Source organism: Azolla caroliniana, unplaced genomic scaffold (assembly GCF_043228905.1).
Source record: "Azolla caroliniana isolate FFs.n. ecotype wild unplaced genomic scaffold, voAzoCaro1.0.p SCAF_2, whole genome shotgun sequence".
Lineage (NCBI taxonomy): Eukaryota > Viridiplantae > Streptophyta > Polypodiopsida > Salviniales > Salviniaceae > Azolla > Azolla caroliniana.
Window position 1 is genome coordinate 1,836,160 of NW_028230437.1, and position 21,389 is coordinate 1,857,548.

The 21,389-nt window shown below is 37.2% G+C and overlaps 2 protein-coding genes across 3 annotated transcripts; one reads left to right on the forward strand and one right to left on the reverse strand.

Annotated features, from left to right (window-relative positions):
• The first annotated feature begins 1,372 nt into the window (after positions 1 to 1,372).
• Positions 1,373 to 6,296, forward strand: LOC147867028 (uncharacterized). Of its 2 annotated transcripts, none has more exons than XM_087339847.1 (12): positions 1,373 to 1,599; positions 2,382 to 2,456; positions 2,972 to 3,053; positions 3,263 to 3,292; positions 3,384 to 3,469; positions 3,570 to 3,645; positions 4,320 to 4,442; positions 4,548 to 4,655; positions 4,759 to 4,907; positions 4,974 to 5,172; positions 5,252 to 5,380; positions 5,543 to 6,296. In XM_087339847.1, the coding sequence occupies exons 1-12, from the start codon at positions 1,394 to 1,396 to the stop codon at positions 5,687 to 5,689; spliced, it is 1,410 nt and encodes a 469-aa protein (XP_087195973.1). In that variant the 5' UTR covers positions 1,373 to 1,393; the 3' UTR covers positions 5,690 to 6,296. The 2 variants fall into 2 exon arrangements, with proteins under 2 accessions (XP_087195973.1, XP_087195974.1); XM_087339848.1 differs by having other exon boundaries at positions 4,323 to 4,442.
• A 4,936-nt stretch (positions 6,297 to 11,232) lies between these two features.
• LOC147867029 (uncharacterized) lies at positions 11,233 to 19,028 on the reverse strand. Its single transcript, XM_087339657.1, has 15 exons — positions 18,025 to 19,028; positions 17,487 to 17,547; positions 16,977 to 17,360; positions 16,701 to 16,797; positions 16,432 to 16,559; positions 16,149 to 16,294; positions 15,983 to 16,059; positions 15,762 to 15,894; positions 14,712 to 14,853; positions 14,561 to 14,630; positions 14,303 to 14,478; positions 12,411 to 14,204; positions 12,191 to 12,339; positions 11,895 to 11,993; positions 11,233 to 11,299 (listed from the first exon to the last, which is right to left on the reverse strand). The coding sequence occupies exons 1-15, from the start codon at positions 19,026 to 19,028 to the stop codon at positions 11,233 to 11,235; spliced, it is 4,527 nt and encodes a 1,508-aa protein (XP_087195783.1).
• Positions 19,029 to 21,389: the final 2,361 nt, after the last annotated feature.

A 21,389-nucleotide genomic window follows, 5' to 3' on the forward strand; every position in this document is an offset into this window, starting at 1 on the left:
TCTTGTATATCCCCTTTGGGCCAAATTAGCACGCTACAAACTTTTCATGGTCAGGAAAATGACAAGGAGGTTAATGAGCTTTATTTAGATGCACTAAACATAATCTTTGGCCATCATCTATCAAAAAAAGATAGTAGTGTTGGTACTCAAAAATCAATGTGCGCACATGAGAAATAAAGATAAAATGAGCACATATACTAATGTGGAGCCAACTGTGATGCAGGCTCTAACGCTAGTAAATGGTGGGCTCTAACGTACATTAGATAGAAAAACATCAATCTAAGACATGCTCAAATCAACGATTGGCCTATTTTGTTTGTGAAATCGATTCTGGATCAATTGGTGACAGGTCTTTGAGGAATAATTGTTCGATCTTTGATTTCCTCAGCAAAGCCGCAGTTCTTGAACAACAAGACTAAAGCAACCATTCGACCAACAGGAACCGAAAACAAAGCGCAAAGAACGTATTCAAACAACGAGAAAAACAGAGAAAACAGATAGAAAAAGAGAATTCATAAACAATGAAAGAAAAACAGGCAAGATACGTATGTTAGAGTGGAGTGGCGAATAGCAGATGTCATGCAATCAGTCATAAACAACAGGGAGCAACGAATAATGAGCGAGCAGGGAGTAGCAATGGGCAATGAATGAGCAAGGATCCATAAGGAGCAGCAAAGAAGGAAGCATCGCGAACAAGGAACAAACAGGGAGGCGCGTGCAATGCGAAGAAGGAACAAAGAGGGAGCAATGAGCAACGCAAAGGAATAGAGAGGGAGCAACGAGCCACGCGAAGAAGGACCAGAGAGGGAGCAATGAGCAACGCGAAGAAGGAAAGCAGTGGGAAAAACAGGGGGAAATGAGGGGGGGGGGGGAGGGGGGAACTTAAAAGAAAAACTTTATAAAGTTTTTCTAATCTATATAAATTTATGAACCGGCTAGATTCTGGCTAGTTAGAAAACCTTGCTGCAATCAATTCCGGCTGTCCTTCATGGTGGCCGACAAAAGTCCCAATTCAACCGGAACGTTAACACTGTTCCTGAGACTTTGCCCAATACTGGGTGCACCACATTTTGATCTCTGATTTTTTCATGGATTCGAAAGTTTTTTGAGGTTGTGGAAACTTGGCACAAATTTTCAGCCGGGTTATCTATCGGGGAAGGGGCAGAGTCGGGTTACTAGAGAGACATCCATATGTATCATACATACCCCATACATACTACATACATTATTACATATGTACGTATGTATGAATGAATGAATGGGCATGTATGCATGCATATCATCATACAACATGGAAGCATGAACGAAAGACAATTTTTATATTATGTTACGTGTTGTGATTTACAGACACACAGAGAAGAGAGCGGGAGCAGTAACTGTCCTTCCATATGCCATGGAGAGGACATCTCCATCTCCATCTCCATCTCCATCTCCTCCTCCTCCTCCTTCGAAGCAGCAGCAGCAGCAGCAGCAGCAGAATCGCCATCATCTCCATCGCGATCAACAGTCACATCAGAATCCTCCTCACCTGCAGCAGCAGCAGCAGCAGCAGCAGCAGCACATAAACTCTCAGCTTCCTCCTCCTGTCTCCCCCACAGCGTAAATAAAAGCTTCTCCTTCCTCCATCCCTTCTCTCTATTTTCATCGCATTTGTGCCTGTTCCGTAGTATGTCTTGTTTGTCGCCTTCTTCGCCGTTTCCTTCACCTTCACCATCATAATCATCGTTGTTTTGGTTAACGCCTTTCATCGCCATTTCCTTCCTCATCCTCCTCGTTTAAATCTATAACAGCGGTGTTCATCTAAACCATCATCTTGTTAATCCTCACCACCTTCTGATAATCATCACCATTGCCTCTATCACCTTCATCTTGTTCATGCTAACCATATTCTAATCATCATTTTCTTGTCACCGTTACTTCTTCTGATTCTAGTCACCTTCATCTTCTTGTTCACCATCACCACTGTCATCGTCGTCCTTATCTTCTTCTACCTAAAGGTATTTCCCCTCTTTCTTCTTGTCGCTTTTGCTACTTTTCCCCTTCATATCCTGATTATGTATGCCATCAAATGTGACCGGAAAACTTATTTATACATACAAGAATATATATTTTCTCTTCTCCGAAAACCTCGTTTTCTCATTCGTTGCATTGGTTTTGATGCTACGGTAAACTTTCATGTGTTGATACCAAGGAGACTATATTTTTCCTTTTCTCTGCTTTATCCTTCATCTTATCCTCCTCCTTATCCTGCTAAACTGACAAGGTTATGGCATTAAGCCACAGCGAACTGTCAAATCTAATGTTCTGAAAAAAAATTCGTCTTTTCCTTTCCTTTTGTTTTTCCTCTTACGATCTTCTGCTTATTCTGACCACCTCAACAGGATACGGTTTCGGTGCTACTGGAAAACTGTCATATATAATGTCTTGCAAGATCGCAAATGGATAGAAACAGAAAGGTATTAGCCCTTGCACCAAAACCTTAAGCAAAGGGTATTACTTTGGTCCTCGGGTTTTTAATGTTTTTATATATAAATATTCTGGAAACTGTCGATTATAATGTTCTGTGAGCTCGCAAATGGATACAAACAGATGCGAATAATCCTTGCACCAGAAATTTACTGTTGTCATTTTTAATGTACTGCAAGCCAGCAGACGGACAGAAACAGACAGCTATAATCGTGGCACAAGAAACCAACCCGAGAATACTTTTAATGGTATTCCGGATGTCTTTTTAAAAACGAAGGTATACAACATCCTTCAAGTAACACGTGTAATCCTTGCACGAATATCCTAGGAATGTGTATAACCTTGCTCCTTGGTCACTTTTAATGTTCTGAAAGCCTCCCCATATTTTTGCGCTAGCCCGAAAATGGATGGAAACAGATGACTGCACAAAAACCTTAAGAACAGTGTATAACCTATTTGAGCTTCTTAAAGAATCCATCGTTTCTTTCTTTTTTCCCTATTACAGTGACCTTGATTGGGATCTATTCTGGTCAGATGTAACGTGGATGCATGACTACTTCGACCACGTTCATCTCGCACAGCACCAGGTTTGATCTTTGGTGATAGGCTTGCTGACTCTAATTTATTTTTCGAAGTTTGTGCTGTTCATAGCTTAATAGTGCTTTCTTTTTCTATGCATCGCATCTCTCATGGTTTGATGATTCCTTTAACTTTTTTCATAAGTTTTTTCCATCCCTGATGGAATTGGATTTGATCTCTAAACGATGATAAAGTTATATCTTTTGTATGTTCTCAGAGAATCAACCATTTTCGAAACTACTATGAGGTCAGCATTACATTCTTGAGGTTTCTTATGCCATCGTTGATCTAAAATAGATTTTTTCTAAAAGTCTACATGCTTGAGTGCAAGGATTCAGCTCACTAGGAAGGACTTACTTATCAAGAACCTGAAGCGTATGAAGAAGAATCTAGAAAAGGAGAACAATCTATTGGAAGCTTCTATGTAATTGCAGTAATGAATTGATGCTTTCAATGAAACGTTATTTATTTGTTATTAAAGTTTGCTTTCAAACGTGTAGTGATACTACTGGATTTTTCTGCAGGTATAATTTCTGCCCTCCTACATATGCGCTGCCAGCTGAATATGGTCTCTTTGTAGAGGAGTTCAAGAAAAACCCAGTGAGTTTGTTGGATAACTATTTCCATTTTAAATTGTGTAAGAACTAATTCATTGTACCAAAGTATATTTGAATATTGGAAAGAGAATGAGGTGAATGGTGTGACTAACTGAAAAAGGTTAGGAGTCCTTATGTGTCAAATGAACAGTTTGGACTATATATCTTATAATTATTGTGGTATGTGTCTAGTAATGATTCTGGTTTAGGAGTTTCAGTTTCACATTGCCCACCTACAGTTGGCAATGATAACTAAAGTGAAGTTTTTATTGCGTACCCCAAGCTTTTCTTATCATTCAACAACAGTACCGAAGGATAGGATCCTAATTGTCACAATCCAAGGAAAACATAGTGTGGTTCATGAGCATTTAAGAGTAACCCATCATTAACCATTTCCTAATGCTGTCTTGCTGCAGCTCAATCCTCTGCGTGGTTGGTAGATAAGATATATAGTCTTTTTCATGTAGTTCTATATCTATCAAGCGATAGACAAAACCACTCTTTTTAAGGACTCGATCAACTGATATCTTTGTGTGTGGATGCTTGCGACAAACCATAAGTTATATGGTTCTCTTACCTTTTTATATTTGTAATTTCAAACTCTCTGTTTTAGTCTTATGAAGGTATATAGACATCTCTTACTCAATGGAAATTTGAAACTGTCCATTGAGTTTATAGCAGGGTGTATGGATCATGAAACCTGTGGGAAAAGCGCAAGGCAAAGGTATCTTTCTGTTCAACAAATTGTCTCAAATTAGTGAATGGAAAAAGGACCATCGGTGGAAAACAGACAATCCTCAGGTACTTGGTAAACCCAAATATATAATCTGGAAGTTTTTTTAGGTATGATTCTTTCTTATTAGGAATTATTCTGTACATCAGCTCTGTTTTGGATTTCTGGGATAGGTCGAAAATTACATTGTTCAGAAGTACATTGACAATCCTTACTTGGTTGGGGGGAAAAAGTTCGACCTGCGAATTTATGTCCTGGTGATGTCCTATGCTCCTCTGAAGGTGTGCCTGGATTACATCCCAGACCCTCCTGATTCATTTTCTTTTTGTACCTATGCTGAACATGTTTTCTTATCATATGACCTGTTTAGGATTGTCAATGTAGGCATATCTGTATAGGTCAGGTTTTTCAAGGTTTACAAATACACGTTTCAGCATGAAGAAAGAAGACATATTGAATAACTATGTGCATCTTACAAATTTCTCTATTCAAAAGCATGCGCCTACGTATGATTCAAAGAGTGGCACCAAGTGGTAAGTATTTTATTTTGTTAATCTCGTAGGACTGTTACATTTGAGTCTGAATTGATTCTTGAATAGGCCACTTCACAACTTGAAGTTACATATGATGACTAAGCATGGGGAGAAGGTAGTCCATGATCTCTTCTATCAAATAGAGGAGCTGATTACTAGGTCATTGCTTGCTGTGCAAAACGTTATAATCCAAGATAAGCATTGCTTTGAACTCTACGGATATGATATTCTCATTGATGAACAGTTGAAACCATGGTTATTAGAGGTAGATATACTGACTGAAACATATATATCGTGATACTTCAAGCCAAAGACGTGCATAAGAACTGTAATTGTATGTGAAGGTGAATGCATCCCCAAGTCTCGCATCTGACACACCTGCAGATTATGCTCTAAAGTATGGTATGTTAGAAGATCTATTGACAGTTGTTGATATGGAGCGCCATTTCATGTCTCATGGGTCTCTTAAGCAAGTAGGTGAAGGAAAGGAAACATTTACTTTTTAGAAAAACAAATTCTTTTATGACAGTGCCTTAACTGTTGAAATTGTGATAGTGAATCTCATTTGTTGGATACTTGAATTTCTGAGAAAGCGTGCAGTAATTTCTGATGAATGGGCTTATTGATATATGCAGGTGGGAGGATTTGATCTGTTAATTGAACAAGGAAAAGAGGATCCAAAACGTTCATGTTCCCGACCATGTTCTCACGCTTTGCTCGGTTGTTTCAATGACAGAGTTGAGAACCTGAGAGAGCTCTTTAAGACTCGAAGAAAGAGCTGAAGGTAATCAAAGGTTTTGGATACGATACTCCTTCCTTTTTCTCGTGATATGGAGCACTGCCAAACAATGTCATTTGATTAAAAAGCACTATCATACCAAGAAGTATCTGCTACATGAAGGGACAGAAGGAACATTTTCTTCTAGGTGATCTACTACTACATCGGCAGATTCTCGCGTAAATTTATGATTTATCTGCAAATTCTTTGGATTCCGAAGTTGGTGATTGATGAAAATCAATAATTTTATTGCAAAAAGACTTCCATCAGTGGTTCTAGAGGTTAAGGAGATAAATATTGATAGCCCTGTATAATTCGGAAAGTTGACAGTGGCTGCTAGGTTCTGAACAGGGTGACCGTTTCTGTATACAGAGGAAGTTGTGAGCGATACGCTGAGGAGTTCCAAATGGAAATACAGTTATCCCTATCAGTGATGCTGGAGTATTGAATCGGATACCCACATTGATTTTTGTGAATGAAATCAGATGTATTTATATATTTGGGATATTTACATATGGCGGCTTTTTGTAACATAGATATGAAACAGGTGTCCGAGCCTGATGTTTCTGAAATGATTTGTCTGGCATTTAATTGAAAATTGCCATTTCTAATCCCATGGAAACAACTTAAATTTTACATTTAACCTAAGTTCGTGTGTCCGAGCCTGATGTGTCTTAAATGATTTGTCTGGCATTTAATCGAAAATTCCCATTTCTAATCTCATGGAAACTACTTAAATTTTACATTAACCTAAGTTCGTTGATAGTTGTACTGTCTGTAACTTTATGGAAACCGGGCAGTTTTATCAGCTATGGATGTTGTAATGGGAAAGAAAAGCATTGGACTCTTTGTAAACTCTTGTGATGAATGCAGGAGGGCTGGCTATAAGGTATCCCAAAGATGAAGGCACCTAGTGATGGCTGAGTGGCTGCTTGTCCATCAATCTCTGTTTATAAACTGTACACACCCTTGACTTGAAACTGTAGTATGTTTTGACCATTAGTGTGGATGACAATGTTTCTAGCTTCAGGAAACCTTAGCCTAGACAATGGCCCTGCTTCATCAGGAGTCTAATAGACTGGAGACATCTGATGGAGATACTTGTGTTGAAGATATGGCATAGTGGGGGGTCAGTTTTGGAGGATGATATTAGACGAAAGAACTTTGGTTTTATAGATCTAAGAGCACAAAAAAGGTGCGTGGATGGTTGTCATGTCAAATGGACCACTTTGTTAGAGAAGCAATGCTGAGGTTGCACTCAGATGATGGTATTTCCACTAACTGTGCTAGGTATATGCACCATCTAGCTACTGATAGGGCAATAAGTCTACTATGGCCTAGTTAGTTTTTGGCTGTCGATAATCTACAATAAACTACTTTGTATTCATGATTATAAAAATATGTTAGTGCTAAGATATGAAAGTATATCATCTTTAAAACATAAATATTAGAGCATATTAATCTTCTCATTCAGAATCTTTCAAAATATTGCCTCATGTATCAAGAAGTTACATTATAACACTCATATTCATTGTCTTATATAACTAGAATAGTGAATGTAAATATTTTGGCCTCTCTTCTTAATTACACTTGTTGAGAGCAATGGGCATGCCATTGCAAGGAAGTAAGAGCTCATTGTGTCACATTAGGAATAATATTGGAAGTAGTCAACAATTCATGTGCAATAATGGCTTTGGCTTGGTGGTGGAAGGTAAGTAAATACTTTGATTTCTCTCCTTAAAATAAACTTGTGGAGAGTAATTGGTTTAAGGACACTCAAGGCTATACTAATGAAAGATTGACGGTGGTTTGAGTCTCATGAAATATCCCTTTTCTGTATAATAATATACCAACAAGATATGACTTACATTTTCAAATGATACTTTGGAGCAAAATATATTCTTCACAATCTCATGAGCAAAATATATACCTCACAAGACGGTATCATGATTGGGTGGTATTCTTGTTTTGAAGTAATCATGTTGGGGATTTGAGGCAGGGTTGCTAGTTTGGATAAATTGTGATAAGGGGGATAATTTAATTGCTTAAATGGGCGGCTAATTCAAAATTTTTTAATTCTTAATTCAGCACGATCAATCTTATGATTAGGATCCATGAAGAATGAATTTCCCCCTCTTAAATGTTATGGAAATCATGTTTTTTAAATTGGGTAGGTCTTCGTCTATTTTGAAAATCGGAATTAGTTAAGAGTTGTATGCTTATACCACTAAAAAACATGAGTATTGTACATATATTTTCGTACTTGGGCAGTTTGTTTTATTGGGCTAATTACCACATGGTCAAGTTTGTATTAGAATTGAGTATTCTATGCTTAATCTTTGGAAAATTATCCTATTCTGAATTAAGGATTATTTTGGATTGATATTAGTAAGAGCTTGATTAATTCTCTCAAGTATTGATTTGGCAGCAAACAATTTTAGTGTTACAAGTGCTATAGATAAAAAGATCTGCAAGAAAAGCTTATGTTCATGAATTTGTTTCGTAGTGGGTGGAAGTTAAATACTCAAATTGTACTAAGGTTAAATATGTAGATGTTTAATTCCAAGTTCGAAACTAGGTTAAAAGTAATAGGTAGTACACCTTTTTTACAGGGCAAGTCACGTTGATTGGTATATCCTTTGCATAAAAAAATTTAGTTATTAGGGCTGGAGCAAATCCAAGCAAGTAACTCATGTCCACGTTGCGACCATGCAAAGGCGCTGGTATTTCTTAACGAAGAACTAGAGACGACTAGACGGGACGTGACCAGCACAAAAGAAGCAGAAAGAAAAGAACCAAGTAAAAGGAAGAGAAGTTGAGAAGGAGAGGAGGCGAAGAGGATCAGAGAAGACGAAGGAGGAGGAGGAAGAAGTAGTAGGATGGCGAGTGGCGAGTCGGCATCTGTGCGTCACGAGGAGTACAAGGACTCAATTCCTCCTGCGCACATCCGCCAAGAGTTGCGTGCGTCTGATCAACCTGCGGGTGATCGGATTTCAGGCATTCAGGGAGGAACCACGTTCCACACCGGGAACATAGCTCTACATGAGCCACAACAACAGCAACTCTTCCATTCTGTGTCTCCCATGAAGAAACACTCTAGTGGAAACGAACCGTCCATGATGAACATGACAATGGCCTCCAACAAAGATCCCTCCCCCCAAGAAGAACACACCACCACTAATCAATAGACTTGGACTGACTAGCAATGGTTTTTATGCCTGAATATTCTGGACTTTTTCTTTTTTGTTCTTATGTTATAACTTATAAATAATAAGTAATTTACTGCAGACTCGACTCCCATTTTTTAAAGTGGTGTTTTTGTTGTTTCATAATCTTCGTCTCCCTAGACTTCTTTTTGCATCTTTCTTTTGTCTTAATTAGTCCATGTAGCCTTAGGCATTGGCTAAATAATCTGGCTCTGACCATAGCTTGGCTTGTTTTTTCGAAAACAATCAACCTAAAGTTTGATCATGTAATAGACAATTTTAAGAGCTGGATCAAGTCTAGACTGACATATTGTGCTTAACAAAGGTTCCTGGCTAGGGTATGGTGATGATTTAAATCGTAACTCTTAACTGGTTTTATTTAGGTTTTGGGTTAACATGTCGTTAAAAGTTTAGTTACTACAAATTATGACAGGAATTTGTTGCCTATTCTAGTTGTAAACACTAAAATAAGTGGCTGCATAAACGGATTCTTGTTTTCTATTAGATACTTACCATTAAATCTTGTAATGCTATATGTCAAATTCAATTTAGTAGGAGTAAATTTTGGTCGACCTTAGTTTAAATTAAATACATATGGTTGTGAAACTCTATAATATGATTAAGAAGAGTGCTATTCCAAGTCTTTCTTAGGAATTCAATAGCCAACTGACCAATAGGTTGGGATGGTGTTATGGTGGGCAGAATCTTTGCCCCTATCAAAACCAACCTGGGGCACAGGAAGTTATGGGAGTTTAAAATATTACTTTAGCTAGAGAAATACTTATATAACAAAAGAGGAGTCTCCATACAACGAATGTTTGGCATAGGTCACCATATTGAGTTTTAAAGTACGTTTTCCATACAACGAATGTTTGGCATAGGTCACCATATTGAGTTTTAAAATACTTAAACGTACGTACCTACTCTATTCGTAGGAACATTAAATTTCGTGCCAATAGAATTAGAGACTAATGTAGAACCAATATTGCTCTCATGTACACTACTTACGATGAATTCCACCCAAATAGAGTTAGAGAGATTTTTGACAATAGGTTATTATTACTCACAATGAAATCTGCCCGAACACATCTAGGGAGATCAATCTCAATGATGAACAGTAACCGTGATCGCATATTAGAAGTTTGAGTGAGCTAGTCACATAATGGATTAGATGACCTAACGTCACCTTTTGGTCTCAATACACATTTAGATGTAAAACTTGAACGCTTGTGCAGTACATATACATCGTAGCAAACATTTAAATAAAAAAATGATTAAATAAATCGTTGAAAAATAGAATATACTAAAATTATTGCGTAACTTTATGATGTAATATTTTTTTTCTGCACGTAAGTAGGACTCAGCACGCACCTTTCTGATTGAAAATATGAGTGCATTTCACTGATGTGGACAACGAAAAATTCCCGATTAAATTTAAGTACCTCTACATAACTGTCCCTCTATACATCCTCATATACTTATCTTTCTTTTGTGCATGTTCCATATTTTATCTGCATTCATCAAATGTGCCATCTGATATTCCTTTGGTAAATCTATCTATACTCAGATGCCAAGGATGCAACGGATCTAAGGAATCCAGGGTCTCAATAGGTACAAAGCATAGGAGATAGAAGGGAAACGTGGAGAGTTTATTGAAAATGATAAGAAATGGTTGGGAATCCCTAGTGAAATGGATTTAGATTCCTTGCAATTCACACAACCACTTTGTCTAGTAATTGCAAGTGTGGGAACTCGTAGAATTATTCCATGGGAACACAAATTATTCTCATAAATGGAATGGTGCCAACCGAAGGTTTTGGAGCCAATATAGTTATTCCATTTATGAGAAAAATTTGTGTTCCCATGGAATAATTCCATGAGTTCCCACACTGCCTACACTATTGGGGAATTATTGCACCTTACATATAGTTAATAGTTATTCCCCAATAGTGTAGGCAGTGTGGGAACTCATGGCATTATTCCATGTGAACACAAATTTTTCTCATAAATGGAATGGTGCCAACTGAAGGTTTTTCGTTTTGGAGACAATAGGATAGATGTGCAAAACAGATTCGATTAAGTAGTTACTCTTCCACCTTTGTCATTTAACTTGGAAGAAGTTCAAATAATATATATTATTATAGAGACTGAAGTGTTGTTCTTGAGGGTGGAACTCAAATAGAAGGTTGGTTACGAAAGACAAGAAAAATTAATTTTGTCAAGGAGAACCTGGTAAGTAAAGACAAGTGATGAAGATTAAATAGTATGTTCACAAAATCACAAAAGTGAAAATGTAAATCAAATCTATCAGATTGAACGGAATTATTTATAGTTTCAAGGGTCAATGTTTGCTACCTAGATCCCTTTTCTTCTTGTTTTCAAACTGAAAAGTAGAGTAGGCTAGATGTCTAAAGTGAGCAAACATCACCATCATTATAGGTTAAAAAAACTCGGTCTCTCATGGGTCCTTTGTCATAGGAGAAACAGATTAGGAGGAGGCTAGACTTAAACCAGAAAGTCCTTCGTAATGCTCAAAAGTAAGATACTATTAGAACAATCACCCCATGATTAGGAGGTAAAGTTAGTTGCATGGAACATTAATAGGTTTCTTCTTGTTTCAAACTGAAAAGTAGAGTAGGCTAGATGTCTAAAAGTGAGCAAACATCATCATCATCATCGTTAAAAAAAAACGCCTCTCCTCGGTCAGTTGTCATGGGAGAAACAATTGGGTTGAGGCTAGCTTTTTCTTTTAATGCTCAAAACTAGGATACTATTAGAACAAACACCAAATGGTTAGGAGGTAAAGTTAGTTGCATGGATCATTAATAGGTCAAGGCAGGTAGAAATCCATGATCCCACGGGAGGTTACTGATTAGTGATTTTATACTAGACTGAGAATACAAAACTCCGTTGGCCGACTCTATTGTAATAAAGATATCTCAGGCTGATTACCATTAGTATTATTTCCATAGTTCATTGCTTTTCAGATTTTCCATAACTCACCTTATGGAGCTCTTTCTAAACGCGTCGCTTTCAGGCTTCACAATCCATTCCTGAGCCTCCTCTCCAGCAGATGTAGGATTGTTTGCCGTTTTGATTCTTCTAGTGCAACAAATCCTTACAAGATGAGCATGTAACTCTCATAACCAGAAAATCCGTTTCCTTAAGAATCTGCATTCTCAGCTTCATTTAATCTGTCTAGTACTTAAACCATCCATTCATGAGCTTCCGTACTGCAGATGAAGCATTATTTCAGACTTTGATTTTTCTTTCAAAACAAATTGTTACACAAAAAATACATAACAATATCTGCAGCACACTGCAATACAATCCAGATTGTAGCGTCATCACCACGAACTACACACCTGACAGGATATTGTTGACTGACTGATTGTGTCGGAGACTCAAGGGAATCCTCTGATGTCAGGGTACTTTCATGAAACGATTCCTGAAAGTGAAGGTAAATCTCTGTGTGAGCTTCATAATGCATTACTACCCAACGTGTTTTTTGCCACTTACCTCTGAACTATGTATGTTGCCTGCGGTCATGTTCATATGCTGGATAAGATTCTTGCATCCTGGAAATGTGTTTGAGTTCCATGGATTGTATGACGGCTGTATATAGTCCAGTAAATTAGAGATTTGCATTGTTTGATACTTCTTTGATTCTGATTGGGAAGAGTTTGCGTGTAAGTGTCTGAATGATGGAGTAGTTCCTTGATGCAATGAAGAATGGATCGGAAATGCCAATTCACTAGGGTCATTGATTTGAGACACATAATTCATTCGGCTACTTTGGTCTGCAACATTGTTCCCACCAAGCATACATATTTGCTGGTTATTTAGGCATGTGGGAATATATTGTGCTCTATCATGACATGTGACCTTATTTCCTGCAGAAGCTTGGTTCCATGAATTGATAGTATCTACTGTGGTATACATCGTCTGTGGTGCAGACTTCATATATTGATTTTCAGTGTATTCTTCATCTAGAATTGAAAACAATGGGTAATCATCAAAATCATGCATATTCGGTCTCTGGCTGTTGTAAGTACGTATCACCAGATCGTCCACTGTGGCATGATCTGCTAGGCGAACGTGATCAGTATTGGAAGGAGGCATTTTATTAAGTGTATAAGGAAATAAATCCTGAAGGTTGTCTTCACTGAAGTTTCGAGCCAAAACTTCCTCTCTAATACTTTTGTTCAAGTTGGAATTCACAGAATCAATTAGGGTAGAATACTTTTCCACTTGATCATCTAGTATTGGTCTCTTTTGGTAGTTGGATGTGTGCGTTATGATCAGATCCTCTGCTCTTCCAACTACCATACAGTTTTGAGTAGCATTAGAGAGAGAAATTTTATTAAGGTTACTGGAATACACATCTTGAGGATGCTCATTACCCAAGCCTTGAGCTAGAACTTGCTTTGCAGACCTGTTATTGAAGACATTGGAATTCACAGAATCAAGTGATTGAAACAAAGAATACTTTTCCAGATCAGCTTGCATTTGCCTGATCTCCAGGTTATTGCAGGTTTGTCGTCGAATCAGATCCTCTGCACTGGTATCTGCTATACATTTCTGACCTCCATTGGAGGTTGGTATTTTATTAGAAAATATGCCTCGAGCATTGTCATTGCCCAAGCCTTGATCAGGCGATACTTGCTCTGCAGATGTAGCTGTTGTACTACTGTTGTTGAAGTTAGAATTGACAGAATTCGCGATTTCTTGGTTAATAATTGAAGATTGATCAATGTCAGAACCACTCCCAACAGCAGCAGCATATGTTCGACCTTGATGCACCATAGAGCTGCTCAAAATTCTATTAGGAAATGTCACCTTTGATGATGCCATCTGGTTCTGCCTCTGACATGATGGCTGTGTAAGGATGACATGTGTTGCCGGTCCTCTTCCAACGGGAACAATCTTCATCTGACATACATGTGGCATTGTGCGTAAAAAATCACTAAGCTTTGGGTATCCTAGAGCTGCATGGTCGAGCTCCATTCCACATGTAGCTCTAAAATCTGCCTTTACAGATGACAATGGGTAAGATTCTCCTCTTTGCTGCCGTTGATGAATTGCACTCAAGAACACAGGAAACCACTTTTTGAAGACCTTGAGCCATCGGGGACTATTGCCTTTTGTTATCATAGATGCATTAGTGGTTGTAGCAGGAATATTGTTCCATTTTATGGCATCTAAATCTAATCCTGCATTTTGTTCAGTTTCTTTGGAAAAATTTGGTAGATGCATTTGCAAAAGCTCCTCATCTGTACTCGTTGATAGCTGCATTGCAGCTTTTATTTCTACCTGTAGAATTGGATTTAGTTCTTATATAACAAGGTAAAACATAAAAGTTACAGAAGTTATACACATAGAATGATGTGATGTTGTCCCAATGACCTCACCTTTTTACCGAAAACGATTATGAAGTGTTGTCTTACAGCCTCAAAGTAAGAGGATTGGTTTTTGAATGTGACAAATCCAAATCCCCTAGACATGACCTGACTCCCGCTCTGACTACCCATGACTGCAGCTTCAGAAACCGGTCCAAATTTATCTTGAAAACTCTCTTTCAATTCGTCTGCAAGGGTCAAAGGAATGTCAGGCATTCATGGATGTTTAGAAATTTCTCTGACGTTCAGGTAATTGTATAGAATCTATACCTGACCCTATCGTGAGTGGCAGGCCTCCCACAAAAATCTTCTTATTGGTAGCTACGTCAGCAGATTTAGCCTGTAGAGGCATTCAAATCAGTTGGGATGAAATATTTTATTACATCATAATGCTTTTGATACATATATTAGAAAAATCTACCTTTTCATGGATAGTATTTGATCGAAGTTCTTGTTCCCCATGTGCATATAAGCATGCATCACCTCGGGAACATCCTCCAGGTAAAGCATGATATCGGCACAAGACAGTTTTGGCTTGTGTTCTCTGTAACCAGATCTTGGAGCTGCAAGAATGTGGACATACTTAGGACAGACTGCTAAATATCTTAAATATTGACAGATGCAAATGTAAAATCCTTCATAGAAAATATGATGCTGACATGGCAATAGTTGATTGATGGCAGAAAAAGAAGGTGCCAACAGTAAGAGCCACATCTCTCTGGGGTTTAGTAGAATTGAAAGAAGAGTAAAGGAAAAATTTCTAGTCTCACTGAATTTGAAGGATGAGAACAAACTGAAATAAAAAATATTAAACGTTTCACCTAAAAGAGAGAAAAAGAAAAAACAAGTCATATTTACATCAACAGATTGCCTTAAGATATATGGAACCAATCGTTGATACGTCAGATCGATACAATCCACATTGGAGAGTGTACTCGAGTGTATGTGAACATTAGGAAAACACAAAAACGAAGATTCTGAACATTATTAACAATAGTTTTGATGCAGCGGGAGAATTATATTATTCATTTATGCCTATCAAAACCAAGTTTTCAGAAATTTATGTAGTCTTGACAGTGCATGCTAACGTTGTCATAAAATTTTAAAACTGAGTACAATGCTCATTACAATTAATGGAAATGTTTCCATTGGTAGTTAGCTTCAGTCCTTTCTTTTTACATGTAAAGAAGAAAGGACCGTGTAAAAAGAAAGGACTAAGTTTGGACCAGAACCTTTTCAAATCCAAGTGCTATTAAAAGTGGTGCAGAGACAATGATGCAAAGCTGGTTTTTCTGATGATTCAATTACGAGAATATTCCTTTTATTTCTCTACTTTAGATCGAGAGCTGGTGCATTATATAGCACTCCATATTGAATGATAAATCGAAAAGGCTAGACACCTTGAAAGAGCTTCTAAAATAGCTCTAGTTTACATTATTCTTTAAAAAGGCGCGTGCATCATATAACTTACTCCTCATCCTGAACATCTTGAGATGCAAGATTAAGCTTGTCAACTTTTGTGTAATTTGTCACTTTTTGAAGCCCCCTTTCTATTGTGTCCATAGTTGAACTAATCCAGTCTGTGGACCTTCCCTGAGTCATTCCTAGAGAACAAAATATTCTACATAAATGTATTTGCTCTTATGTGAATATATTCTTTTCAACCAGAATTTATATAGAAAATTTTCTTACCTGATGTGTATTTAGGATTTTGAGAGAGAATAGTTCTCATGGCGTCTGAGTTTGCAAAGTCGATAGGCCTTTGTCTCCTGAAAACAGATAGTGTTTTCAGATGCATATAAAAATGAAATTGCAGAAAATTAATTAATGACGGACCATAAATTATGATGATGATAACCTTAAGTTCAGGGCCTGTGGATTTGATCCAAACTGAAGCAGGAGCTTTGCACATTCAATGTGGTTATTTTTCACAGCTAAAAACAGTGGAGTTTCCCTCGTTTCAGCTGCAATGTGAGCTGTATCTGGTTCTTGTGCTAATAGTAGCTGTAACTCAATCCATTATACCAGTTCGAACATTTTTGGTACTGATCAATAGTAGTAAACTATATGTAATGGACACAGTTTCTTATGCTAAGGTTCGATTATTGATTTGAAGGACGAAAGTTGATAGTGGAACAAACCTGCAAAGGTTGAAGATGGCCATGTCCTGCAGCTATATGGACGGGAGTTAAACCTAACCTGTTTCTTGCATTTACAGATGATCCATGTCTGATGAGCTGCCAGACAATCCTAACAGGGAAATATGTAGCTTCTAGCAATTAGTATAAAATTAGGAGGCAATGCAAAAGATACATTAGATAGGCTCAGTTATTAGACATATTAAAAATAAGTTTGGCACAATAATCATTACAATATTACCCCGATACTTTTGTCGCATTAATATTTGCGCGAAGGCACAAATGCAAAGCTGTATTACCATCAGAATCCATCGCATTGATACAAGTCGCATCATTTAAAAGAATCCTAACAATCATTTCATCTCCTGCCTAAAATTCAAATATACATTAAAACAAATTCTACTTTCATAAATGAGAATACTGATCCATACGACTCTATGAAAATTGATGTTAACATTTTGAAAGTTGTGTACACATTAAAACTTGTCAAAAATAACTGGGACTATACTATTGCTTTGAGCATATTTACACATAAAATACTAACAGACCTGTGCTGCTCGTAAGATTGGTGGAACATTTTTCCAACTAGTTAACTCTGGCGTTTGATGTGCAGAGGAGCCTTCAATATCTTTCTTCAATAAGACGGTGATTTCTAAGTTCTTTAGAATTAAGGATCTTTGTTCCTCTTCATCTTTATACATGGATGGAATATTGGTGTTGCTCGTGTTCTCCTTGTTGCTGGAATTCAGAAGCTTATCAACGATCATACCAATAAAATTGTCATATCTGTTTCCTTCGCTCAAAAGGGCTTTCCCAGAAGCAAGTAGAAACGCTGTTAATGCAATGGAATCCTGTCCATCAATTGCGAGCTGGCAAGCTAAATTCAATGTATCCTTTGTGTGGCTCGCCAGAAGATTTACAGATTTCAGATCCTGTGATCATAAACGAGTGGAAAGAAAGTGTGCATGAATTCTCCCGTGAAGTTCATGAAATCAATATATAACCAGTAAAATTCTATCTAACAGAGCATGTAATGAAACGGCCGTTCCAATAATCACCTGATTTTTCAATGTGCTTATAATTTCTTTGGCCGGAAGTTTCTGCCACTCCTTCTGCCATCTGATATATCGAAGGAATTTGTATGCGTTTATCACGGCATACATTGAGATGTGTAAGCCCTCAAAAACACACCAAGCAGTGTCAAATTTTCTAGGATGAGTTTAAGATAATATCGATAAATGTACATGCAATTGATTACTTCAATGTAATCGGCTTTCTTTTATTATCTGCTTGGGTAAATTTTGTGAGAAAAAGTTGAACTTCTTTCTAGAAACTAATGGAAGTCTCTAGTTGCTCAAAAATCTAAGTACAAAGGCACAAGCTCTAACATATTCTGGTCCTTTAATTCGAAAAATGCAAATTCTCTAAAAAGTATATCAAAGGCGAGATCTGTGAAAATAGTTAACTCGAAACTTTTCGAGATCTACGAATTATTTTCCAGCCAGAATGTTATACAAATTAACAGACATTACAAAACGCTGATATGAAAATATGCATAATTTATTTGAAGGAATAAATATAAACATTGTGACGTACCGTTTGTTATGCAAAGCTGCCTCCAGGGGGGTGTAATAGAAACCATTATCTGCTGAATATGTGGTGCGTAAGTCTGTTTTTGCATGTTTACGGAGTAACAAGTCTATGCATCGCAGTGAAAGCTTTTCCGCAGCATGGTGGAGCGCACTTCTACCATGTTCATCAACTGCGTTTATAACAGACGAACTAGAGCTACTTATACTAGACAGTCCGCTAAATGTTATCTGTCCTTCAATTAAAGCTTTAGCACAGGCCACAGAATCCAAACTACATGCTAAATGTAGCAATCTATGTGGAAACCAGAAATCAATTATACAATTAACGCTTCTTTCCTGAGAATACTGAGATTGAACGATCTTCTTGTTGTCTATTTCATGATCCAATTCTTCATCTGGAATTTTGACCATATCTCGAAGAGCATTGATTAATCCATCCACATTGTCATCACATATTAGACCGACCAGAACGCTTTCTAAATCGATTCTTCTGTTGTACTCCATGAAGCTGGAGTCAGGACGTCGATCGTCCAAACTCATTTCATTAGTAGTGACATTTTCACCGATAGGTTGAGCATCCTGGTTTGAAATCGTCTCTATCTGGGAAACTGTACTAATGTTTTGTGACACATGAGAATCATCCTGTCTACAAGCTAAAACTTGCATATTCACAGGTCCGTCTGAATTAAGCTTCGTTTCGAGCTCGGATGGATTTACATAATGGACGAGGCAATCCTTTGCAGGGGTGGAGGTGTAATACGAATGGACGCTTGCTTGATCCGGAAAGCTCAAATCTACATGCTCAGTTCTTATATTGCTGCAAGAATCAGACAAGACATTAACTTTATGGCCGGTATTATTCTCCGCCAGTGCCTCAGATGTAGTTGAAGTACTGAAGACTGTTTCCCGTTCATTAACGAGAATCTGGAATTCTGAACTAGATCTTGAAGTCCTAGTCTCATCCAACTGAACACCTGGTCGAAAATTATCTGCACATATAGACTCCATCGCCCTGATGCTTCTTCTTCCCCCAATTACAAAGGTTTCCAGCTAGCTACCTCAGGCACTTTGATACATAGAAGCTAAAAGAAAACCTCTCCATATTTCTGCGAGGAAACAAAGATTAATGTAGTAAGACCTTAATCTATTCTAGCGGGAGAAAACTAGCTTTCTGCGAGAAAAAATTTATGCATTTTTTGGAAATCTAATTTTAACAAAGATTAGCAACGGCCTAGATTGATCGATAATGAAAATCTGATCATTGAATGACTGCTATTTTATAAATTATAAGAGCCGTAGAAGGCCATTTTAAGTTATCTGATGATCTCCAGGAGAACACTTGTTGCATTATTTGTGGAAATATTTAATCTGAATATTATATTGATTTATTATATTAGAAACAACTATTTATTTACGAAGAGTTATTTATATATATTGTATCTGGAATATGTAATACGCACACAAGAATACCTTATGGATTAATTACATAAGCATCTGCCATTATTCCATATAATCTGTAAAAGTTTCATTCGATATCATCAGCAACACGTTGTTAATAAATATGTAGTAACATCCTTCCCGTTCGGAATTATCATCTACAACAAAACGTGTGTGATCAAGCAGATGACAAGATTTTGATTCTTCATATTACTTTGGATCAATGTTAGATGTGCACATGAGGAGGCCATATCCCGACAATGAGAAATCTTAACACGGACGTTGAGGTTTACCTGTTGGAACACAAAACGTGGAAGAAGAAGCGGAGCAAGCAAGAAGAATTAAGGCGATGATGATAAATAAGGGGGGAGGCGAAGATGAATAAGAATTGGCAGGAAGCAGCAAGAGCTAAGACGATGAAGATGATGATGAAGAAGAAGCAGCAAGAAGAACTTCGGTGATGATGATGATGGAGAATTAGCAGGAATCAAGAATGAAAGCGACCAATATAAGGCGAGGTAAGAATATGCAGAGTTTATTTCAGGTGTAAATATACTTGTGTTTGTATAACACAATTATACAGACATACATACATAGACACACACACACATATATATATACAATATATATCTGTGAGTGTGTGTTTTACAGGGAAAAGAAGAAGACGGCTGATTGGCTGATCGCTCTGGCTAATAATAAGTTTTCGCTATCCATCGCGCATGTGCGTGTGCGTTTTTTTAAAATGTAAATTTATTCTCTTGCCTTTTCTGTCTTTATTGTCCATTTATATGTTCGATGGTCCTTCGTTGATTCTGCCCTTCTTAGCTCGCCATTAATCAATCCATAGAAAAGGGACACGTATACTTCATTTCTTTCGCTACCTGTGGTCATTGTTCTTGGAACACACTAGTTCCTACCTATCATATGTTCAATGCTTTCTACACAAGGACTTGTCATTTATAGTACAAAACTGGGTGGTTGCGTAATTTCTTCTTTTCATTCGATGCACACTTATAGAGAATATTGGATTGAATCGATCACTAGGTTTTGGGAAAAAAGTTTACAACATTTTCCATCACATCTTGCCATATTAAAAATAAAAGCTCATAATAAGAAAGGTGTCCTTGCTTATCCAATACTAAGTGGGATGGTTATTTGGGGGAAGATAAAGTGGCACAAGTTCATCAAATGTTTGAAACATATTGTGTGCCCCATATTGTGACACCCTATTTGAACCAAACATCAAAACACAAAAAGATATGATAAATAGTTCCGAATATGTTTGTATGATATTTATGTGTACAATGTATGTAACTTCACACATATTAGTGTTGTGGTCTATGCTATACATGCATTAATTTTTTGGATACAAATAAATAAACGTGCCGATCACATCTGACATGTATATATAGCGAATATACTTTATTAATCTGAATATTTGTCTGGACAATAAGGAACTCAAAATTCAGCAATTTTCTGGATGGTAAAACAAATCTCTCGTACACCTTTCTCACACAAAAGTAGCTTTCGTGACAAAAACAAGAAAATTTTCATTCCATGTTTAGATTCATATTTTAAGAGGTGCTACTAATGTGAAAAAATCACTGAAATTCCACCATACTGCGTGTAGGGGGGGGCGTAGGATTCATTGGGTTCGATTCAAGTAAAGAGAGATTTTGAGCACATTAAGATAAGGAGCTTCACTACCCGCTGTATAATTTCTTAGAATAACATGTAATGATTAAAAACGCAAAGAGATTTAGAGTGAAGGTGGGAACACAGACTAAATTGAATTTACATGATGGCAATTCTAAATTCTAAGTTTAGAATCAGACAGCTAATTATAGTTTTAAAAAACAATATAGAATGAACTCAGGAGTACCAAAACCCAATTGGGCTTAATAGGCTGTTTCTTGCTTATGTGGAAAAATC